Here is an 18,430-nt window from a genome sequence, read left to right as displayed (position 1 = left end):
TAAATAGTGAATGAGTGAGATGACAAAAACACAAAGAATGACAGACTAATGATTCGAATGGATTAATATAACTAAGCACGAGACCCCTTAAAATAACTGTATGTATGTACAATGTATTGTTATTATTATTATTATTATTATTATTATATGTATTATTAAACAGAACTAAGGGGACATTTAGCTCCAATAAAACAATTAATTCCTTCTAATTGGTATTTGATTTTATTTTTTCGTGTGCAAAGTTGCAAACCTTTGTTTAAGTTAATGAATAATTCAGCAGTTGCTTATCATGATACATCCCTCACTGACTCATAAATAACTTATTTTCAGGACAACAAGTGCATCATGTTCCGGTAAATCTGTTGCAGATGTAAAGCAGAAATGAACAAACTAACACAACGCCCTTCATTTGTCAGAGTGATCGGCTGCCTTACATGAGTGTGCTCCAAATTTGACCTCCAAAAAGCTGAAATTAAAGCTACTCCTTTGTCTCAAGAGGGTTTGTTTTTCATCAAGCACACTTTTTTAGTTCATCAATGGCATGCTATGTCGAGAACCTTCACATTGCATCATCTTGTTCTTTTGTGCCATTGTGCTGTAATTCTACATGTTATTGTGTTTGTGGGGCTGTGGCCTCCCAGTAAGTTTAATTTCAATTTTTAAGAGGATGAAGTCATATAAACAACTAAAATAATAACATACCAAAGTCACTGTGTAAGTAGAAGTTAATGAAAGACCCCTTCTATTTGAATAACAATTAATAAACTATGTTTAAATTGACTCAGGGGTGGAAAAAAAGGAGAGACCACAGAAGCATTATACTAACTATAATAAAGATATTGGCTGTAAGATGTGTGCAGAATTGTAAAAATGTAAATTTAAGATGTAGTCTTATAGAATTTTCAATCCAGCTGTCTCGCCAAGGAATTTTCAAATAGTTGAACCTACGCCTACATGGTGATGTAGGAACTAGATGTTGAGGCCAAAATCTCAGCTGCATGTAGAGTGATGCCTGTATGCAATAAAGAGGTCTTGTTTCTTCCAGGCTTTCTTTCTGACTGATTGCAGAAAGAAAGAACCAACAGATGTCTGCTTTGACCTTTGCTAAAACAACAACAGAGCCTGTGTTTCTTCATAGCCTATAATGCTGATGAAATCAGAATTGTTTGTGGCAAGATGATCCCTCCTACAATTCAGATAAAAAAATTTCGGGTGTGCCCATAGGTCTGGCTTATTAAATTAAAAGCACTTATACTGTCAGTAAACAATCTGCATTGTAATTAAACTGTGGTCAAAAGGAAGGGTGTGATTATAATTTCAGCCTTAGTGGATACATGTACTGAGAACTGCTCAAATCCACCACAGTAAAAGTACCATTGAACATATAGATCTTGTATAAAGAGTAAACCACACAGTATCCACAGGCTCTACCTTGGGGCCCCAGGTCCTTAATAGACCAGTGCGAGGGCCTGAATGCCAGAAACTATTACATTTCCTTTCTTGTGCGTTTGTGTGTCTGTATGGTTTTGTCTTTCAATTTCAATTTTAATTTTATATATTTTTCAATTTATCTCAATGTATTTATTTATATATTTGTTATTTGTATTGTTTCTGTTATTATTATTATTATTATTTTTTTTTTTTAAAGTACATTTATTTATTTATTTTCAGTAGCGCAGACGAGGAACAGTATTGGGGGGAATAGTCTGGTGGGCTCATTGGAGCCCTGGTTTTTGGTGAAAATATAAAAAAATGTCTGTTCTTTTATATTTGTTTGAATGTACTATATCTTTCTGACAATATTTGGAATACAGAGAGTAAACAATTAATTCTGAGCCTTTAAAAATTGAATAAGAATTTAAGGCACATTTAGAAGGAAAGTTCAGGAGATGTTGTTTCTCCGTTGAATAAATGGCTGCAGGTACAGTCCTCCATCCTTACCACTTGGTCGCAGTAGTGTCCCGTTTCGTCGTTTAACGCTTCAATCAATGCCCGAAAGAAGAAGATCAGCGTTTTTTTCTAGGATATTGGTGTGTTTTTGTTTTCATTTGAAGCGAAAATGTAATTTTTTTCTAACAACATGCTTCTGTAATAGCCACCTGGTTATGGCTGAATTGCCTGAACAACGGCCACGACAGTCGGAGTGCGACTAATGGTGAGCTTTTTAACCCTATTTTCCTGACTATAGCTGGCGAAAATCATGCCTGTCAAGGTTAGCATTAAGGTTAGCTAGCCAGAATATAGCCTGCTAGCATGGCTGACAATAACAAAACGGTCTGATATTCAGTTTGAGAATGTTAGTATGTCCATTTAGCTATTTATAATACTTAAACTACTTTATATATATACTATACTATACTTATATTAATGTGACAGAGATAATATCCTATGTGTTTAATAATCAGCATGTTAGGGATGTGGTATGGAGTAGTAGGCTAATACATGCTTTTGACAGGATGAAGGAGTCGATAAATGTAGACGTTAGCTTTTGCTTGCTTACGTTGGGTTAATCAATACTGGCAGCTGTGTCACAAACAAGTGAGGTAAATGTGCTTCTGAAACCTGTATTTCTTCTCCTATCTCAAAACTCAGCCTTAACCCTTCCCAGCTTGCCTTGTACCAAACGAGCAGAGGACAGGATGCTGCTGAAGATGCCCCAGAAGCTGCTGAAGACTGCCCATTACATAGAGCTGGGCAGCTACCAGCACTGGCCAGTGTTAATACCCCAGAGGATAAGACTGTACACCTACGAACAAATCCCCCTCTTTCTCAAAGAAAACCCCTACATCACAGATGGCTACAGGGCTCACCTGCCCTCCAAACTCTGCTTGAGGAGGTGGGAGTCATGCTGAATATATATACTTCTGATATCAGAAGACTTATTTACTGCATCCCAGTCGTGTTCAACTAAATGTTACTTTTTATGATTATTTTAAGGTTAAATTAATCCCTGTTTTGTGGAGTTAGTAATGTAGAGCCTTAGCACCAGCATGTTATACTACACTATATAAACTGCATACTGATGCGTTTTATGTTCTTTTGTTCTAATTTGCTGTTGCAGTATTTTCATTCTGTCTAATGAGACTGTGAATATCTGGAGCCACCTCCTGGGTTTCCTGCTCTTTTTCTCTCTGGGGGTCAACGACCTCTCCTCAGTGCTGCCAGCCTCTGGAGCTAACAGAGAAGACTACGTCATCTATGCTATAGGACTGTTCTGCTTCCAGGTAAAGCTTGTTTTACAGGGTGGAAACTGTGAGAGTGAAAAAAAGCTTGGATTTATGTCTCTTGAAGAACTTAATGATATCAGAAAAAGTGTTTCTGTAATTTCACAACTAAAACTAAGTAATAACTATCTATTTTTTGCAGCTGTCCTTTAGTATTAGCTAATTACATATTCATTAGCTGAGTATTTGTACTGTACACATGCTTAATGTATACAGTATTGTCTATCATAATACATTTTAGTGACTTTACAGTCATGTTCATGTGGGTTCATGTTTCCTGCCACAGGTGCAGTCAGGTCACCACTCCCTGAGGTGTGTAAGCTGTATGTAGATGCATTTGTTGTCAAGGGGAAGGTCATAGTGTATTGTTTTATTTTAAGGCTTCAATAGAAATGGGAGTGAAGTGCAAAGTCCCTATTGAAAACAGTTCATTGTTGAGACTGTGGTTATTGTTTGTGTTCTAGCTGTGTACCTTTTGTGTTGTAGGGTGTAGCAACTGATAATGGGATTGGAAGCCTGTTATCATAAATCACAAGTCATCGTTATAGTTATAGTGCAGTTTATATTACCCTCCCACCCTTACCCTAAACCCACTTTTATGTCCATAGAAGTGCAACTTGTGAGTACCTAGATAGTCCTGAAACATATTTTTTTCTAGAGCTTGGTTTTGGTTTTACAGTCGCAGAAGGACTTTGTTAGATTATAGTCAAAAAAGGTAAATGACACAAAATATAGTAGAAAAAACAATAATAACATCCATAAAAAAAGCTCTTTAAATATATAACTTTATGTTGTGAATAAAACACAATCCGTGTCTTTATGCCAGGTATGCATGTTGTGTTCTGTGGGGTATCACCTGTTCTCGTGCCACCGATCAGAGAAGACTTGCCGTCGCTGGCTGGCATTGGACTATGCAGGCATCTCCGTTGGCATCCTGGGATGTTATGTGCCTGGGATCTTCTACGCTTTCTACTGCAACGCTGTAAGTGCAAACACTTTTGGCACACGTAAATGATCTAATCCCAAATTTCTACTATCTGATACATTTCTCAAGATTTCATGCTTCAGCTCTGATCAGATGGTTTCTACTCTCCTGTCTTACAGTTTTGGCGGCAGGTCTACCTGCTGACGGTGCTGTCCCTGATCCTGGCCGTCTTCTGTGCACAGGTCCACCCCCGTTATCTCAGCAACGACTGGCGACGAATACGTATGACAATCTTCTGCTGTGTGGCTGGCATCAGTATTATTCCTGCGTGTCATTGGGTCTGGCTCAATGGAGGATTCGCCACTGATGTTGTACAGGTCAGAATTTCCACTAATGATAGAAAACAAGGCAAGTGGAGAGCTTGCTTACTCATTCTCACAACTTTTACACCTGTGTATACACTATTTTAAGGTAAAAAGAAGGGAGAGAAGAGTTCATATTAATGCTTTTATCTGATCTTTGATCTACTGGTTTCAATGTGAACTACAAGCAACCAGTTCGCCCTTGAATCTCTGCACTTTCCTCTCCTGACTGAATGATGTTTAACCACACAAACTTTGTTATTTGTTTGATTTGCAGCTGTTCCTGCCTCGTGTGATGGTGATGTATCTCATAGCTGGATCTGCCTTCCTGTTTTATGTCACCAAGATCCCTGAACGCTATTTTCCTGGTGAGTTCTTCTCTCCTGTCACTGCGTGTTCTTTAGTCTGATATGGGAGCTGTAGGGTTAAACCAGCTGCAACATCGGTGAATTTAACAAGAAAAAATCCTTTACTGAGGTTACTGTTAAAGTATTAATGAGCAAAGTAAAAATGTTGTCACTTAAAAAAATCAGCTTTTGTGCTGTTGTTTGCTTAGCTTAGCAAGGTATAAGACCTTTTGTTTTCTGAAATAAAATCATACCTCCATCTGTTGTGTAGTCTAAGCCACTATGTAGAAATTACTGTAATGCCATGTGTCCAAATAGTTTAACTGCGTTATTACAACAAAACTATGTCACATACAGCCCAATTCATTTTAGACCCAAAAAAATCTGACAGACTTAAGAGCTCCATGTTAATAACCAAAAAAACCTTACTCCCACTGCAGTTTTAATGCACTTTATTTAACAGTTTATAGATAAGGAGGCAGTTATGATTGCAGAGGAAGACTAGAAATAATAAAACACACAGGATTTCTGCTAATCTTTCCTTGACCTGGGGTTTTTGTTGTAGTACACCGTGAGAGTGAGCAGGTTAAAATAAAGCCCTTTTTACACTGGAGTTCCGCCTCAGCAGCCTTTGCCATTTTTGGACCAAGCAACGCCGGCGTAAAGCCCCCCCAGTGTTTGTTTTTACATAGCGTTTCGGCATTGTGTAAGCAAAAAGTGTAAGAGATGTAAACAAACAGCGCATGCTTCAAATACACATACACATATGCGGCGCTGTTCCATCTGCTGTTCCGCCGTTTACACAGACGCCGTTTCGCCGGTGTTACTTCCTCCGATCCCGCCTTAAACTGGCAGTGTAAAAAGAGTGTTATGAGAGAGAAGGCTGGCGGATGATATTTTAAAATCTAAAATGGGCGTTTACATTTTCGATTACCATGTATAATTTATAATAAAAGTTTTATTTTGTATGATGAAAAATGTCTCTGTAAGAGTTGAAAAACCCATCTCAGCGTCCATTTAACTCTAGAACTTTTTGTTGCTGGAGCTTTGGTAATACAGCATGTTCTTCATCAACTGGTGGACTCTGCCAGTTGTTAAGGAATTGTAGATGTTCACATTTAGAATAGATGTATCTTTGGGGTTGGAAAAGAAAATGCTCCTTTTTCAATTATTCCTTCTTTCCTAGGCCAGCTGAACTACCTGGGCGCCAGCCACCAGGTGTGGCACATTCTGGTGGTGTTAATGTTTTACTGGTGGCATCAGACAGCTGTACACATCATGCACTTCAGGCACAGCCAGGCCTGCCCGCCCCGGACCAGCAGCAGCAGCTAAGTTGATACTAATATTGATCAAAAAAAGTCATGGGAAGGAATCGGTTGCAGGCTAATACATGTTATGGAACATGAGTTATGTTAATATTTAAAGATTTTTTTTCCAGTTGGGTGCTGGTTAGAAATATCTACTTGAAGGATATCAATCACTAACTACAATAAGATGTAAAACTGAGAACCTGATGGAAGTTACTATCTTTCTTTGAGTCGTTGGTCACTTTTTTGCTGCTTCTACAGCACTTGCCCTGGCAAACTGTTAAAGGCCAGTATCTTTTCTAAATCAGCTAAGAATAACTAAGAGTTTCTGTAAATGTCAAATTCTCTAAACAAAAGCTGAACTCATGGCAAAGGGATGGAGCAAGAGCAAATTAAACCCCCCAGATGGACAGAAAATCTACTGTGAAACTCTCTATGTTGCACCGTTACTATTAAGATCAATGCATGAAGCAGGAATTTATTCATAGAAACCGACTAAGGTTTGTTGTTTTTAAATGGTGATCATCTCATGGTTGGTTTAGATTGTGATTTTTGTATAGAAGTATAGAGAAAAATATCTACTTTGATTCTTTTGAATCTAACTATTAGCCTGTGTGAACAATTCCTTTTTCTAATTTAGTTTTATCTATGAATTCCTATAAAATTAGATTGTGTGAAATGAAGATGGTAAAAAACACAGAGCAAAAACATGACAACTGGAAATTCCACATTCAGACACTGTGAATTACCTGACTTCGGAAAAACAATATCTCAAGCCTCGTTTATTTGAAGCTTTATAACAAACAGTTAAAGGTCAATCAATGATCAATCTGCCTTAAATATGATGCAAAGGTTACAAAATATGGGCATCCTTTTTTCTCTTGCAAGAGTGGATTGTTTTATTATCACTGCTTGATTTGTGTTTTTTTTCTTCTTCTGGGAGAAAAACTGTATTGTGTTGGGAAAAAAAATCCTTTAATGACTCTTTACAGAGGCCACATCCAGTATGTTTGTGCTGCCCTAGACAACATCTCATCAGCCTGGCTAAGTCCCAGAGCAACACAGATAGTTAAATGTTATACAGTCAGCCCCTTGGCTATAATTGTCATTATTAGACTATTGAGTTTGGATTAGGTAAACAGAATGTGTCATCACAAGGCAGGTGATTTAAAAAGCCTGACTCGCCCACTATGGCAAAATCTATTCATTATCTCTACCCACCATCAGTCTCCTGACATCACGTTAGCTGATTGTGGGGTCTCACTAGGAGCAACAGCTGAGCTGAGTTTACTTAACTCAGCTTTCACAGGTGTAGAAAAGAAGTGCAAACACACAATAACCTTCTGAGTATGTTTACTCCAATTTAAATAAACAGAAAAAAATTCTGGTCAGTATTAGATATACATTTAAATAATTAATTGTTGAGATTTCCAGCGAAACCACGCTGTATTTATATTAAGGTGGTCAATGGACTTTAACTTTTCGAGCTAACAGCATTTAAAAATGGCATTTGAAAATATTCTGACAAACAGTTGAGGGACAACTCTGTGTCTTTGAAAGAAAGAGGTTTGAAAGTTTAGGCTTTCATCACCAAAACTCTCTACATGGCCGGAAATCACTGGGTGAAAGAGAAACACTGAATTATATTTTTTGGTAATTTGGACAGGAGGTAGTTCTTACACTCTATCAGCTACCAACTGACGTCATGTGATGTCACCTCTGCAGCCCTTTCATTATGAAGTCATTCATAAAAGCTGGGTGTGGGAAAAATCATTGTTATTGTCTATGTGATGCTGATGTTTAGGCCAGTGTGAAGTTTATGAGGCATCTTCAACAGCATACTTTGGGACTCTTTCTGTTTGTACTTCATTTGCCTTATTTACCTTTGAGTATTTGTACTGTTTACACTCTTGCTGTTCTCATCTGTTTTTGGTTATGAAAGTATACACCAGAAACAATGATCAAATTCAGAAGGATATCTTTGCTGTTACACCACAAGGCCAGTATGGTTTTTATGTATATTGTTTAAAACAAAGTATGAATTTTAATTCACTTCCAGCTACATCTTGCACTTCTGGGAAATGCTCCGTACAGGTGTGGAAATAAGTGACTTTCTTCTGCCTTTTTGAGTGTGTTTTTATTATATTGAACATGAAGTTGACTCTTTGACTATCATAAACTGCTTAACCTTTCATGGAATGATCTCTTGATTGTTTACCCTGTGTTTCATCATTTTTATCATAAAGCACTGGCACTGACCTACAAGATGTATAATATTTATTTCAGTGCCTATGTGGAAATATATTTTTTAAATATTTGAATGAATAAAGAATGCTGTAAAGTAATTTGTTGCCTTTGTTTTTGATAGCACAGACTTACTCCAAATTTTGTTTGTAGTAATTATTTTATCACAGGAAACAATCAAATTTGATGAATGAATGAGAGAACAAGAAACAAGAAAGGGAGCACAAAAATGAATGACAATTAGTTTACCTGATCCATAATAATCCAATTTTCAATGCGGACGAACCATCATTTGCGTGTTGTTCATATTACTGAACAATAGAGGGCAGCATTGGTAATTTAAAGCATTAAAAAGTTGCCCAATTATAATAAAAAGTTCATATAAAATGTAAAAGAACAATGAACCCTCTATTCACCCGTTCCTCGGGAATCAGGTCTGACGCTACATTTTACAAATTCAGCCATCCGTTGTCTTCTATAGTGGTTAATGTTAGAAAGTCTCACAGTGGACAGTCAGAAAATTTAAATTTACATGCTAGCTGAACAGGAACGATGTGCTTACTCAGCAGGTAACAGGTCAAATTGCATGCTTTCATTACACTGTGAACACTGACATTTACTGTAAATGTCTACATTTGCTTTGTTTTGACTATTACAGTTAAATTAGATCCATTTAAAAATGCACAACAAAGTTTTTTTTTTGATCTTCTGATTTAATTTATGTCTGATGAAAATGCTGTCATGTAGAAAGACTGATATTGACTGAATAATGTTAGAAAATTATATACCATCACTCAATCACCTCATGCAGTCATGAATATTTGTGTAGAAGTTGTATGACACAGTAATAAAGGAAAAAAATGTGCTGATCTTACTTTTGGTTATGAACTGATTTTCATTGGGTTAACAAGGACAATTAATACCTATATTTTTCTAAGGGGAGAAGATTACAGCTGACATACGTGAGCCAAAGGGTGGCATGAGAATCAGCTCAGCTGGAACCTTTCAGATCCTTTGCATGTTATGACATGAAAGCAATGGCTTGTAGAATAACGTTGTTAATGCTCTAATTTGACATTTTGAGAAACAATCTTAAAATGTTTTGTTGTTGAAAGTTGGATGGGAAGATTAACACCACTCTCATGAGCCAGTAGCAGCTTAGCTTAGTATAAACTCGCTTGGCCCTGACCAAACTAGACTAAGAACACGTTGTTGGCTGTAGTCATTTTATATAATGGACAGACATTAAAATGTGGTGTCAATCTCACCTTTCCTTTAAGGAGGGCTTTTTTAAATCATATGGAGTATTGTTAATAAGTCCTGCCTATGGTAAAACAACCTTTACATTTACGGCTACAGGTTGGTCACAAGTAAGGTTTTGTGATTTTAAAACTTTATGACCGTGGTGATGTTTAAATTTAGTTTGGTGTACAGATAGGTGTGTACACATTTCAAGTAACATTGTCCAAAGAAATCTGTCAATGCTGTAAATAAATAAAATTTGCTTGTAATAGTGAAACCTTACTGTTCTGTTTTCACTGTTAAAACATCAGTTTTAGTCTGTTACTTTCACTTCTGTTGAAGTGGTGAAATCAACCATTGATTGTGTGTTGTGACACTTGCATGACTTAACATTTCCATACATGTTAACTTATTTAATCATTGACTATCATGATGGGAGCTAACTGCTTACTCTTAGCATGTTTACAGATAATGAGTAAAAGATGGGCTCTTAAAATATACCTGAATGTGTAACTTTGCTGTTTTGTTAATGTTTGATCAAAATTAAATCCATTTTTACTTGTGTGTGTTTATTTGTGTGTTTGTGTTTATGCGTGTTTGTGGACTTTGACCATAAGAGACATACCCCAGACTTTGAAAGTATAATAATTATGTTAGCAAATAATGGCTATGAGTATTTTACTTCATGGACTAATGGATAGTTGTGCGCAGCCTGACACAGCGGTACAGTGTTGCCAGTCTAAAAACTGTTCAAGTTGTCAACACTAATTATTATTTGAGGCAACAGTCACCTTTCATCAGGAAAACCATCAAATTTTTAATGATATAGTTGACCTGGCAAAAGTGTTTAAAAGTTTGTAATATAGCTTTGGCATCCCTGTGACAGAAAGTTTAGCTTGAAATTCAATTCACTTCAAATTTCTTTTCAAAATTTTCCAACTTTTTTTAAAAAAAATTTAAGGGTCACTCCCATGTTATTGTCTCTGCCATTATTGAAAACTATTTGCATTGAGGTTATGCAGAATAAAACAAAAACACTGAGCTTATATATATATTTATATACTGTATATATTTTCTTTTTCTATGCATGTTGCACAGCCCTCTAGTGGCCAATCTTTGCACTTGTCACCTCTGAATTCTACCTTTTGTTCATGTATTCACATTTTACTGTTATGTGCCGAGCATCAACCTCTGAGGCTGAGCCACTAAGCCAATGCAGAAATGCCAAAACTGCAGTTCCATGAGTGGCCGCTTGAGGCTGGCTTTAAAAGCAACTCAATCCCAATAAGGCCACATTATAAAAGATCCAACTGTACCTCTTAATTTGAGATGTTTGCAGCCTGGTACAAAAACAGTTTTGTTAATTTCTCTATTCATGGCAACTGTACGGGTGTAAATTTTTAGATAACAAATTTAAATTACATCAAGCCTTAAAGTTCTGCATATTTAGGGGCGTGGCCACTTTGATTGACAGGTGGATGTTGCTAGCTGTCTGCTACACATCAACTCAGCTAATTCAAATTATCATGCATTGTCAGTGCTTTTAGAACTTCCCCGTTACAAATATAATTGAATAATGTTTTTCCCCTGATTTGATAAACGTAACTAATGACAACAATATAATTGCAGATACAAGGTCTTTACTTAAAACATCTCAGTTTAATTCAAGTACTGAGCTTTAAGGCAGTGTTTGTACATGAGTGTTAAATGCACTCTTTAAAATGAAAATGTAAAACAGATCTTTATAAAACATTTGATGTTATCACTATAACTATTGAGTAAGATTAGTACATGCAGAAAATTACTGACAAAATGAGTTTATGAAAATACAAAATCCTTTTCTAAATTGACAAAGGACAATGTCTACATCTTATTACAATGCCTTTTTACATGACAATGTTCCAATGAAAGTAAAAAGCTAAAAAGCTAATTTCAGAAGTACTACTCCTCTTTGAAGTAATGCTACTTTCTAGAAATTATTCTAATCTTTCATACTTGGCACACACAGCATGAAAGACACAACAAAAAGAAAGACAAACAAAAAGAAGAAATTTGCTCTCAGTTTGCACCTAACAAAACTGTTTTAACAAATCAGTGGCAGTGATGGATTTAGATAAAATATGTGGCATCACCTGCTGCCATCATTTTACACCAAAAAATATACATTTCAAAAGCACCATATGATGACCTGCTTAAGTCCAACAACTCAGACATCTCAGATGTGTGTTACTCTTTTTTTTTCATTTCAAAGAGAAGATATAGCTGTCCTTGTTAGGCTATCAGGGAACAGGGCAAGAGTAGGCCAAGCATGTAGTAATGGTTTGAAGTCAAGTCTGTCTTCTTCAAGTTTCGTTAAATTAAGTTTAACTGACCTTTTAGAAATAATGTCGAGGTCCAAGTTAATAGTTTGCACCTCAGGACAAATACGCTGATGGTGGCAGAATCTTCATGTCTGAACTCTGGACTTCTGGATTAGAGCCATTAAAGACTGTGACCAAAGGCTAAACACAGTAAACACAGTGCCTGCTGTGTTAAAAATGTATTAACTGATATCACTGATGCGATCATGGATAGTCCCTAAAAGTCCTCAGACCAGCACCTGTGAGTCCTAGTGTGATAAACCACGTTTTCTGTAAAGGAGGAAGTAATGGGTGATTTTTATTTGTCTTTCCTACTGCTCATTCCTTTTCGTTCCTTCTCCCTTGCCTACTCCCTGTTTCCAGCCAGGAAGTTTTTTGGGGCAACATAAGGAAAGAGAGAACAGAAGTGACCAAAAATCAGCACAATCCGTTACAGATCATGTATAAGACCTGGCACTTAGTACCTGCTAGTGATCTTAGTGTTAGAGTGTAGCCTCTTTTGCTACCCTGCTGGTGTAGCTAGCAATGACCAAATTTCCCCTCTGGAGATCAATAAAATACTATCTTATCTTATCTTTACCCTATCCTACTAGCTGACACACTTCTGTTAGGTAGAACACCTATGCTAACATAAATGTCACAGCGAATGGTCTGCTGGTTGGCCTGTGTGCCTCTATCACTGACTGCAGGGTTAAACCGCATATGCAAATCATAGGGGATTTCATTACCCACAGTGTAAGATTAGCATTACCAGCTAATGTGTACTGACTTCCCTTGCAAAGCTCCCAACTTTCAAGTGGGAATGATCAGGGAACACATGGACACATCCCTGCTAGCTTTAGCAACAATGTAATCCATGTCAGGGTCAATGATGTGAGGATGAAGCAGTCAGAGAGCAAGTATCACAGCCTCGCCATGATGTTTGAACTGATATGAAAATACAACAGTTTGAGGGTACTTAAGAGGCATTATGTCGATATTGTCCTTTAGAAATACAGCTATATTTTCCTCAGTTTTCTCCAATCATAAGGCACCAGATAAAAAAAAAAAGTAGTTTTTTTAAAATAAAAATAAAACTGCTTCTCTGCTCATTGGGCAGATTATGTGTTCTGTGGTTTTGTAATTGAAGGATGCAAAGCATCAAAATTTGACCATTTGGTACCCCAGTGTTTTCTTGGTCAAAGCTTCCCACTAAGGCAGCCTCAAAACCACCTAATACAGTTTTGTTACAGATGGAAAGATAACATTAATTACATTCTTTGTACAGATTTAGGTTTACAAAGGAAAGGAGAAGGAAAAATGGAACACACCACTATTGTGGTTTCTCTATTCCCTTTTTTCCTCCAGCTGCTCTACACCACAGAGTCGACTGACCTGCTTTCTTCCGCTGCAAAGGTACTGTTTGCGTGAAGAACTGCAGAGTGAACGGTATGAAACAGCATGCCGCTCATGTCTTCGTCATGCTGCCCAAAGAATTGTCCCTTCTGCAGGGTATCAATGACTGATGTGTTACAGTTGGCAAAGGTTACGTTCACTCTGATCTCTTTATATTCCCTGACCAGCATTTTAAACGTGGCCATACCTGTAGAGTCTATGAAAGGAATGGCAGAGCACTCTAAAACTATTGTGTGAAAATCAAGCTCTCTTTGCACAAGTCCAACAATGACCTCTCCATTGTTTTTATCCCCATTTGTCTTGGCCTGCTTCAAGGACAACTCTTTAGCTTTCTTCTCTGCCTTTTTCCTCTTTGTCAACTCCAAGAAAGGTTCAACTCCGACAGCTTTGTAGAGGGATTTGAGGAATGAGTCCTTGTTGGCGTAGTACAGTGGAGCCTGGAAGCGGAAGACCTGAACTCGAGGTGGCGGCTGGAGGTTCTTGTACTCCTCCATGTCCTCATAAAGATCAGTGTCACTGGCCCGGCCCAGGAGAGAGACCTAGCATGAGACAACAGATTGGATTAAATAATGAGATTACTAAAGGATGATATTTGTCTTTCACTTAAGAATCAAATTTCAATACTTTTTACATTCTGATGTTTTTTCAAAAACCACTGTCAGGATGAGGTCAATAACTCACCTTAGGGTTCTGGGTCTTAAAGATGATGCACATCATTGAAAAAACTATTCCAGCTAGGAGGCCCATCTCCACACTGACGAGAGCCGTGGTTGACATGGTGACCAGCCAAACGATGGCGTCGTTCTTGCTGGCACGCCACTTACATGGCACGTCTTTGAACTTCCTAAGCGCCCCCCGAAGGCTGACAATTATGATACAGGCAAGAACACACTTCTGGAGAGAGTAGAAGAAAGGTGCAAAGAAGAGGAGGACAAGCAGGACGACCACGGCGCTGATCAGACTTGACACCTGATGGAGGAGGGAGGAAATGGAGAAAGAGAGGAGATTTTATAGCAACACCTTCCACAAATGTAACATTAACAGATAAAATAAAGTATGTTTTGCTGTCACATCAATGTTTCAAAGAAAGCATACCATCAGTCTGAATCCTCTAAACAAGAAATAATTGGACCAATCACTAAAAACATGAAGTATGAATTTTACCTGTGTCTGGCAGCCTGTTGAATCCTTCACCATAGTCTTTGCCAGTGCTGCACTGGTGGTGAAACAGTGGAAGAAGGAGGGGATGATGTTACAGAAACCGATGGCTAGCATCTCCTGGTTGGGACGAACCGAGTAACCATTTTTCTTAGCGAACATTTCGGAGAGCGACACTGTGAAGGCAAAACTACAAATAAAAGTTTTTGTTATTGAGGCGTTGAATTGATGTTTACACTACAGAAAAAACACATGACGACCTTTCAAGACCTAAAATTGAAAAAAAGATTGGTTATATTACCTGCAACTTTTTTTAATGTTAAAACAATAGAGAAACTGACAGTAGTTGTGATTGTTGAGTTGAGATGCGAATGTTTGTATTGAATTTAACGAACATTACCTAATGACAGCTAGAGGAATGGCATCCAGTGCTACCCGTGGCATCAGGCCAAAGCATGGCACCTGGGGAGGGATGAACCCTGTGGGTATGTGACCGGAAACACTGGAGCTGTATCGGCTGTTCAGCTCCCCAAAATGGCTGGCAAGTGTAGCTCCTGCCACTACTACCAGCTCAGTCGGCAGAGGGATCTTTAGACGATTCTTGCAGCGCTCCTGGATCTCTTTGCCAGCCACTATAATTAACAAGAACTTGAAGTGTTATTCTATAGTAAAGACAATTAAGAATTGGAATTAAGTCTACACTCAGAGGCTATTAATGAACAATTTACATCAAAGGGAAACTCTAGTTTGCAGATTCTGATTATTAATATAAAAACTCAAAAGCAGGGGAGGCAGTTTATAACGGGGATTGAGCATTGGAGGAGGGATACGTAAAATAGAAATCTTAACCTAATATACTGATACAGATGGCACTAGTGATAAGGTCACACAGGTTGGTCTTCTGAATGTTAGCGAAGATGTTAATCCAGGTGATAACAACTGTGTGGTATCCCTGGTGACGGGGAATCTTTAGACCCAACAGGTATTTAGCCTGCACGGTCAGGATGGTGAAAGAGGCTCCCGTTGCAAAACCATCAAGCATTGGAGCTGAAAGGTAAACGGAGACGAAGCCCAGTCGAAACACAGCCATCATGACCTAGTAAAGAGATTAAGAAGTAGAGCAGGAGAGGAAGAAAGAGAAGAAAGCGTGAGTGAATGAGTCACTTAACAAATCAGATATTTAAACATTCAGGACATTTGTCCTCACATTTACCAATCCCCTAACCTTTTGTGCCATTATTAGGTTCACATTTTATTTGAAATTTGTCAGTAATTATTGTATGGATTGCCATGTTTTCTGGAAAATACATTCATGTCCTTATGAAATGATAAATTGTATAACTGCAGACCCCTTATCTTTTTATATAGTATCTCCATCAGGTCAAAACTTGACTGTGTGATATTATTTGGTATGTGACCAAATTCCTGCAGTGAATAATGACACGACCATAAATCACAGCCTGCACTTTTAGACTGTTTTCTTCTGTTTTCTTAGACTTGCTTTCATCTGAGCGCCAAATTTGTTTCTTTTTCTTTGGATTTTCACTTATTTTTGAAGTTGTATCTGTCGTCATCAATCTTTTCTTTGTATGTTCAGCCATAGTAGATTACTGTTTACTCGCAACATTTAAAGAAACCGGACATGGAGCCCCTTAGCTCTGCCTGCCCTCTCTGGCAGACCAACCACTGCTGGGTGATGGAAAACATGTCACTAGCTGGGCGCCGCTTGTGATTTTTTCCACGTATGTCACCACAGACACCCAGTCTATAAAAAGTCTGTGGGCCATCACCATTGTGTTACCTCATTTGGCGATAGATGGTGACTTAACAGACATTTATTTAAATGAAAATCTTTGAGATTATTACTTTAACTAAAACTGGAAATATAGTCTTGATAGCAAGAAATGTTGACACCAGAATGATTTCCTTGATTATACTACTCTTTAGCACCACAAGAGGTCAAAAACTGCACTTTGATGTAGATTTACAGTGTTATATGTCTTAAAGTAGAGCTTTAGGAAAATAAGTTTATAATACAGCTGTTCACCTGGTAGATACCAGCCAGGAATGTAAGGGCAGCAGCGATGCTGATGGCGTAACACTCCTTCCCGCACTGCAGACCCATTAGCTCCACACTGTGAACTTTACCACTTGTAAGATTAGTGCCCAGTGTGGCATTTAATACATCCCGACCAGGCGCTGTGGAGTCTTCATTGAGATCGAAACCTGCCAGGAACAGCTCCTTATCCACCACCTGCAGGAAAGTAGATATCACCAGGAACAAATTAAATCAAATAAAACCTGAGACTTAAAAAACACACACAATGAGTTTAATCTATTAGGGTTATCATAAATGATACATTTTATCAATGTTCTTCCATTTGATAGAAGAAAATGTATTAACTGTAAAGTTAACATTTTCTGAAAAGATCCAATTTGTATGATCACTGCTTGGCACTTGTGATCCATTACCTGTCCCACCATGAGGCTCATGAGGCTGAAGATCCCCACAGAGACATGTCTGGACGTCCCCATGAGGAAGTAGATGATGTTGGCGTAAAATGAGGTGTATAAACCATAGATTGGCTCCACCCCTGCCAGCAAGCAGTAGGCAATGGCCTGCGGTACCAAGATGATACCAATGATCAGCCCGGACATCACATCACCCCAGACATACTCTCGGAGTTTGTACTTGGGCAGCCAGCGCACCACGGGGAAGAACCCGGTCAGGGTGGATCTGGCTCGGGGCACGGAGCAGGTCACACCCTGCTTCAACTTGGATTTCATGACTGAAACTGTCGGCTGTCGCTGGCGAACCCCACGTTCCAGGAGAGGTTGCGGGGCCAGTGTGGGTCCTGCATTCTTGGTGACATCCGCCATGGTCCTTGCAAGGAAGATGTGGCAGCAAGGTGACAGGAAGAGGGTGGGGAGTTGGGTAATGTAGTCAGCTGTGCTCCTGGGAAATCATAATCAAGAAAAGACAAAGGAGATGGTAGGGTCAATGGACCAGAAATGGAAAAAGTGATATCAGTGGAGATGACTTAAGTCAACAGACAAAACACTGTATCTTCAAAAATTACCAAAGCAAAGAAAATACATATGTCCTCAATCTTGTATAGATTCACAAACAGATCTTGTAATAACTGAATGCTGCTTTGTGTAAAGGTGCCGAATATTGACAGAATGTGTTTCCAATCAGCTCTTGCTGTGAGTGTGAAATCATTAAAAAAAAAAAAAAACTGTACAAACAAGTTTCAATTCACTGATATGCAACCATACAGACCATAACTTATCTTGGCAGTGATTTTATTGGACTAACAGATGGCCCGTCTTTAATTAGCTTCTTTTCCCAGAGCACCAGTTTATCAGTTACTAAGCAGCACCATTGTTGGTTATCTTTTCCCTCTTGCTGGTGTGGTCTGGTATTTGGGTTGAGGTTGTGTGTGGACAGAGTTATCATTAAGATGTTTAAAAGTGATGGTAGGGTGACCACTTTCTGGTGACATATTAAGTCACACTTGTGGCTTGGTTCTTGTTGTGGCAATATCAGTTATGTAGTCAGTCCAGCAACTTGTTCCTGACCAGGTCCAGACCTCCTAGACTAAAAAATGAAAGCCAACTTGGTGTCAAAAATAACAGTTCTTTGAACAACCAATTGATGCTGGCTCTAAAAGTAATTATCTCTAGAACCCTATTTCATGAAAGTCCACAGCAATTGAACTGCCTGCCATATTTGTATTGTTTGTCCCTTTTGGATAAATGTTCATACATATTGTTAATATTACTAATAGAGACAATTCTAGCTTAATTCAAATGATATCTTTGCAGCAAGTAGCAGGTATTATTGTTTGCCCTCACAATACCTG

At 38.2% G+C, this 18,430-nt stretch overlaps 2 protein-coding genes across 3 annotated transcripts; one reads left to right on the top strand and one right to left on the bottom strand.

Moving 5' to 3' along the window:
* The first annotated feature begins 2,032 nt into the window (after positions 1-2,032).
* Positions 2,033-8,510, top strand: LOC138602002 (progestin and adipoQ receptor family member 3-like). 2 transcript variants are annotated; one of them, XM_069673362.1, is made up of 7 exons: positions 2,033-2,155; positions 2,609-2,836; positions 3,062-3,224; positions 4,051-4,206; positions 4,329-4,526; positions 4,789-4,879; positions 6,045-8,510. In XM_069673362.1, exons 2-7 carry the CDS (start codon positions 2,640-2,642, stop codon positions 6,188-6,190), a joined length of 951 nt encoding a protein of 316 aa, XP_069529463.1. In that variant the 5' UTR covers positions 2,033-2,155; positions 2,609-2,639; the 3' UTR covers positions 6,191-8,510. The 2 variants fall into 2 exon arrangements, with proteins under 2 accessions (XP_069529463.1, XP_069529462.1); XM_069673361.1 differs by having other exon boundaries at positions 2,593-2,836.
* Positions 8,511-11,340: 2,830 nt separating this feature from the next.
* slc26a1 (solute carrier family 26 member 1) lies at positions 11,341-17,444 on the bottom strand. Its single transcript, XM_069673446.1, has 7 exons — positions 17,037-17,444; positions 16,612-16,818; positions 15,414-15,660; positions 14,965-15,196; positions 14,571-14,754; positions 14,088-14,375; positions 11,341-13,945 (listed from the first exon to the last, which is right to left on the bottom strand). Exons 1-7 carry the CDS (start codon positions 17,442-17,444, stop codon positions 13,364-13,366), a joined length of 2,148 nt encoding a protein of 715 aa, XP_069529547.1. The 3' UTR covers positions 11,341-13,363.
* Between the last annotated feature and the right edge of the window lie 986 nt (positions 17,445-18,430).

This window comes from Semicossyphus pulcher, unplaced genomic scaffold, assembly GCF_022749685.1.
Source record: "Semicossyphus pulcher isolate SPU_LCO1_2020_fin unplaced genomic scaffold, fSemPul1.0.p SCAF_22, whole genome shotgun sequence".
Lineage (NCBI taxonomy): Eukaryota > Metazoa > Chordata > Actinopteri > Labriformes > Labridae > Semicossyphus > Semicossyphus pulcher.
The sequence above is the reverse complement of the archived record's forward strand: the minus strand, read 5'-3'. Positions and strand labels throughout refer to the sequence as shown.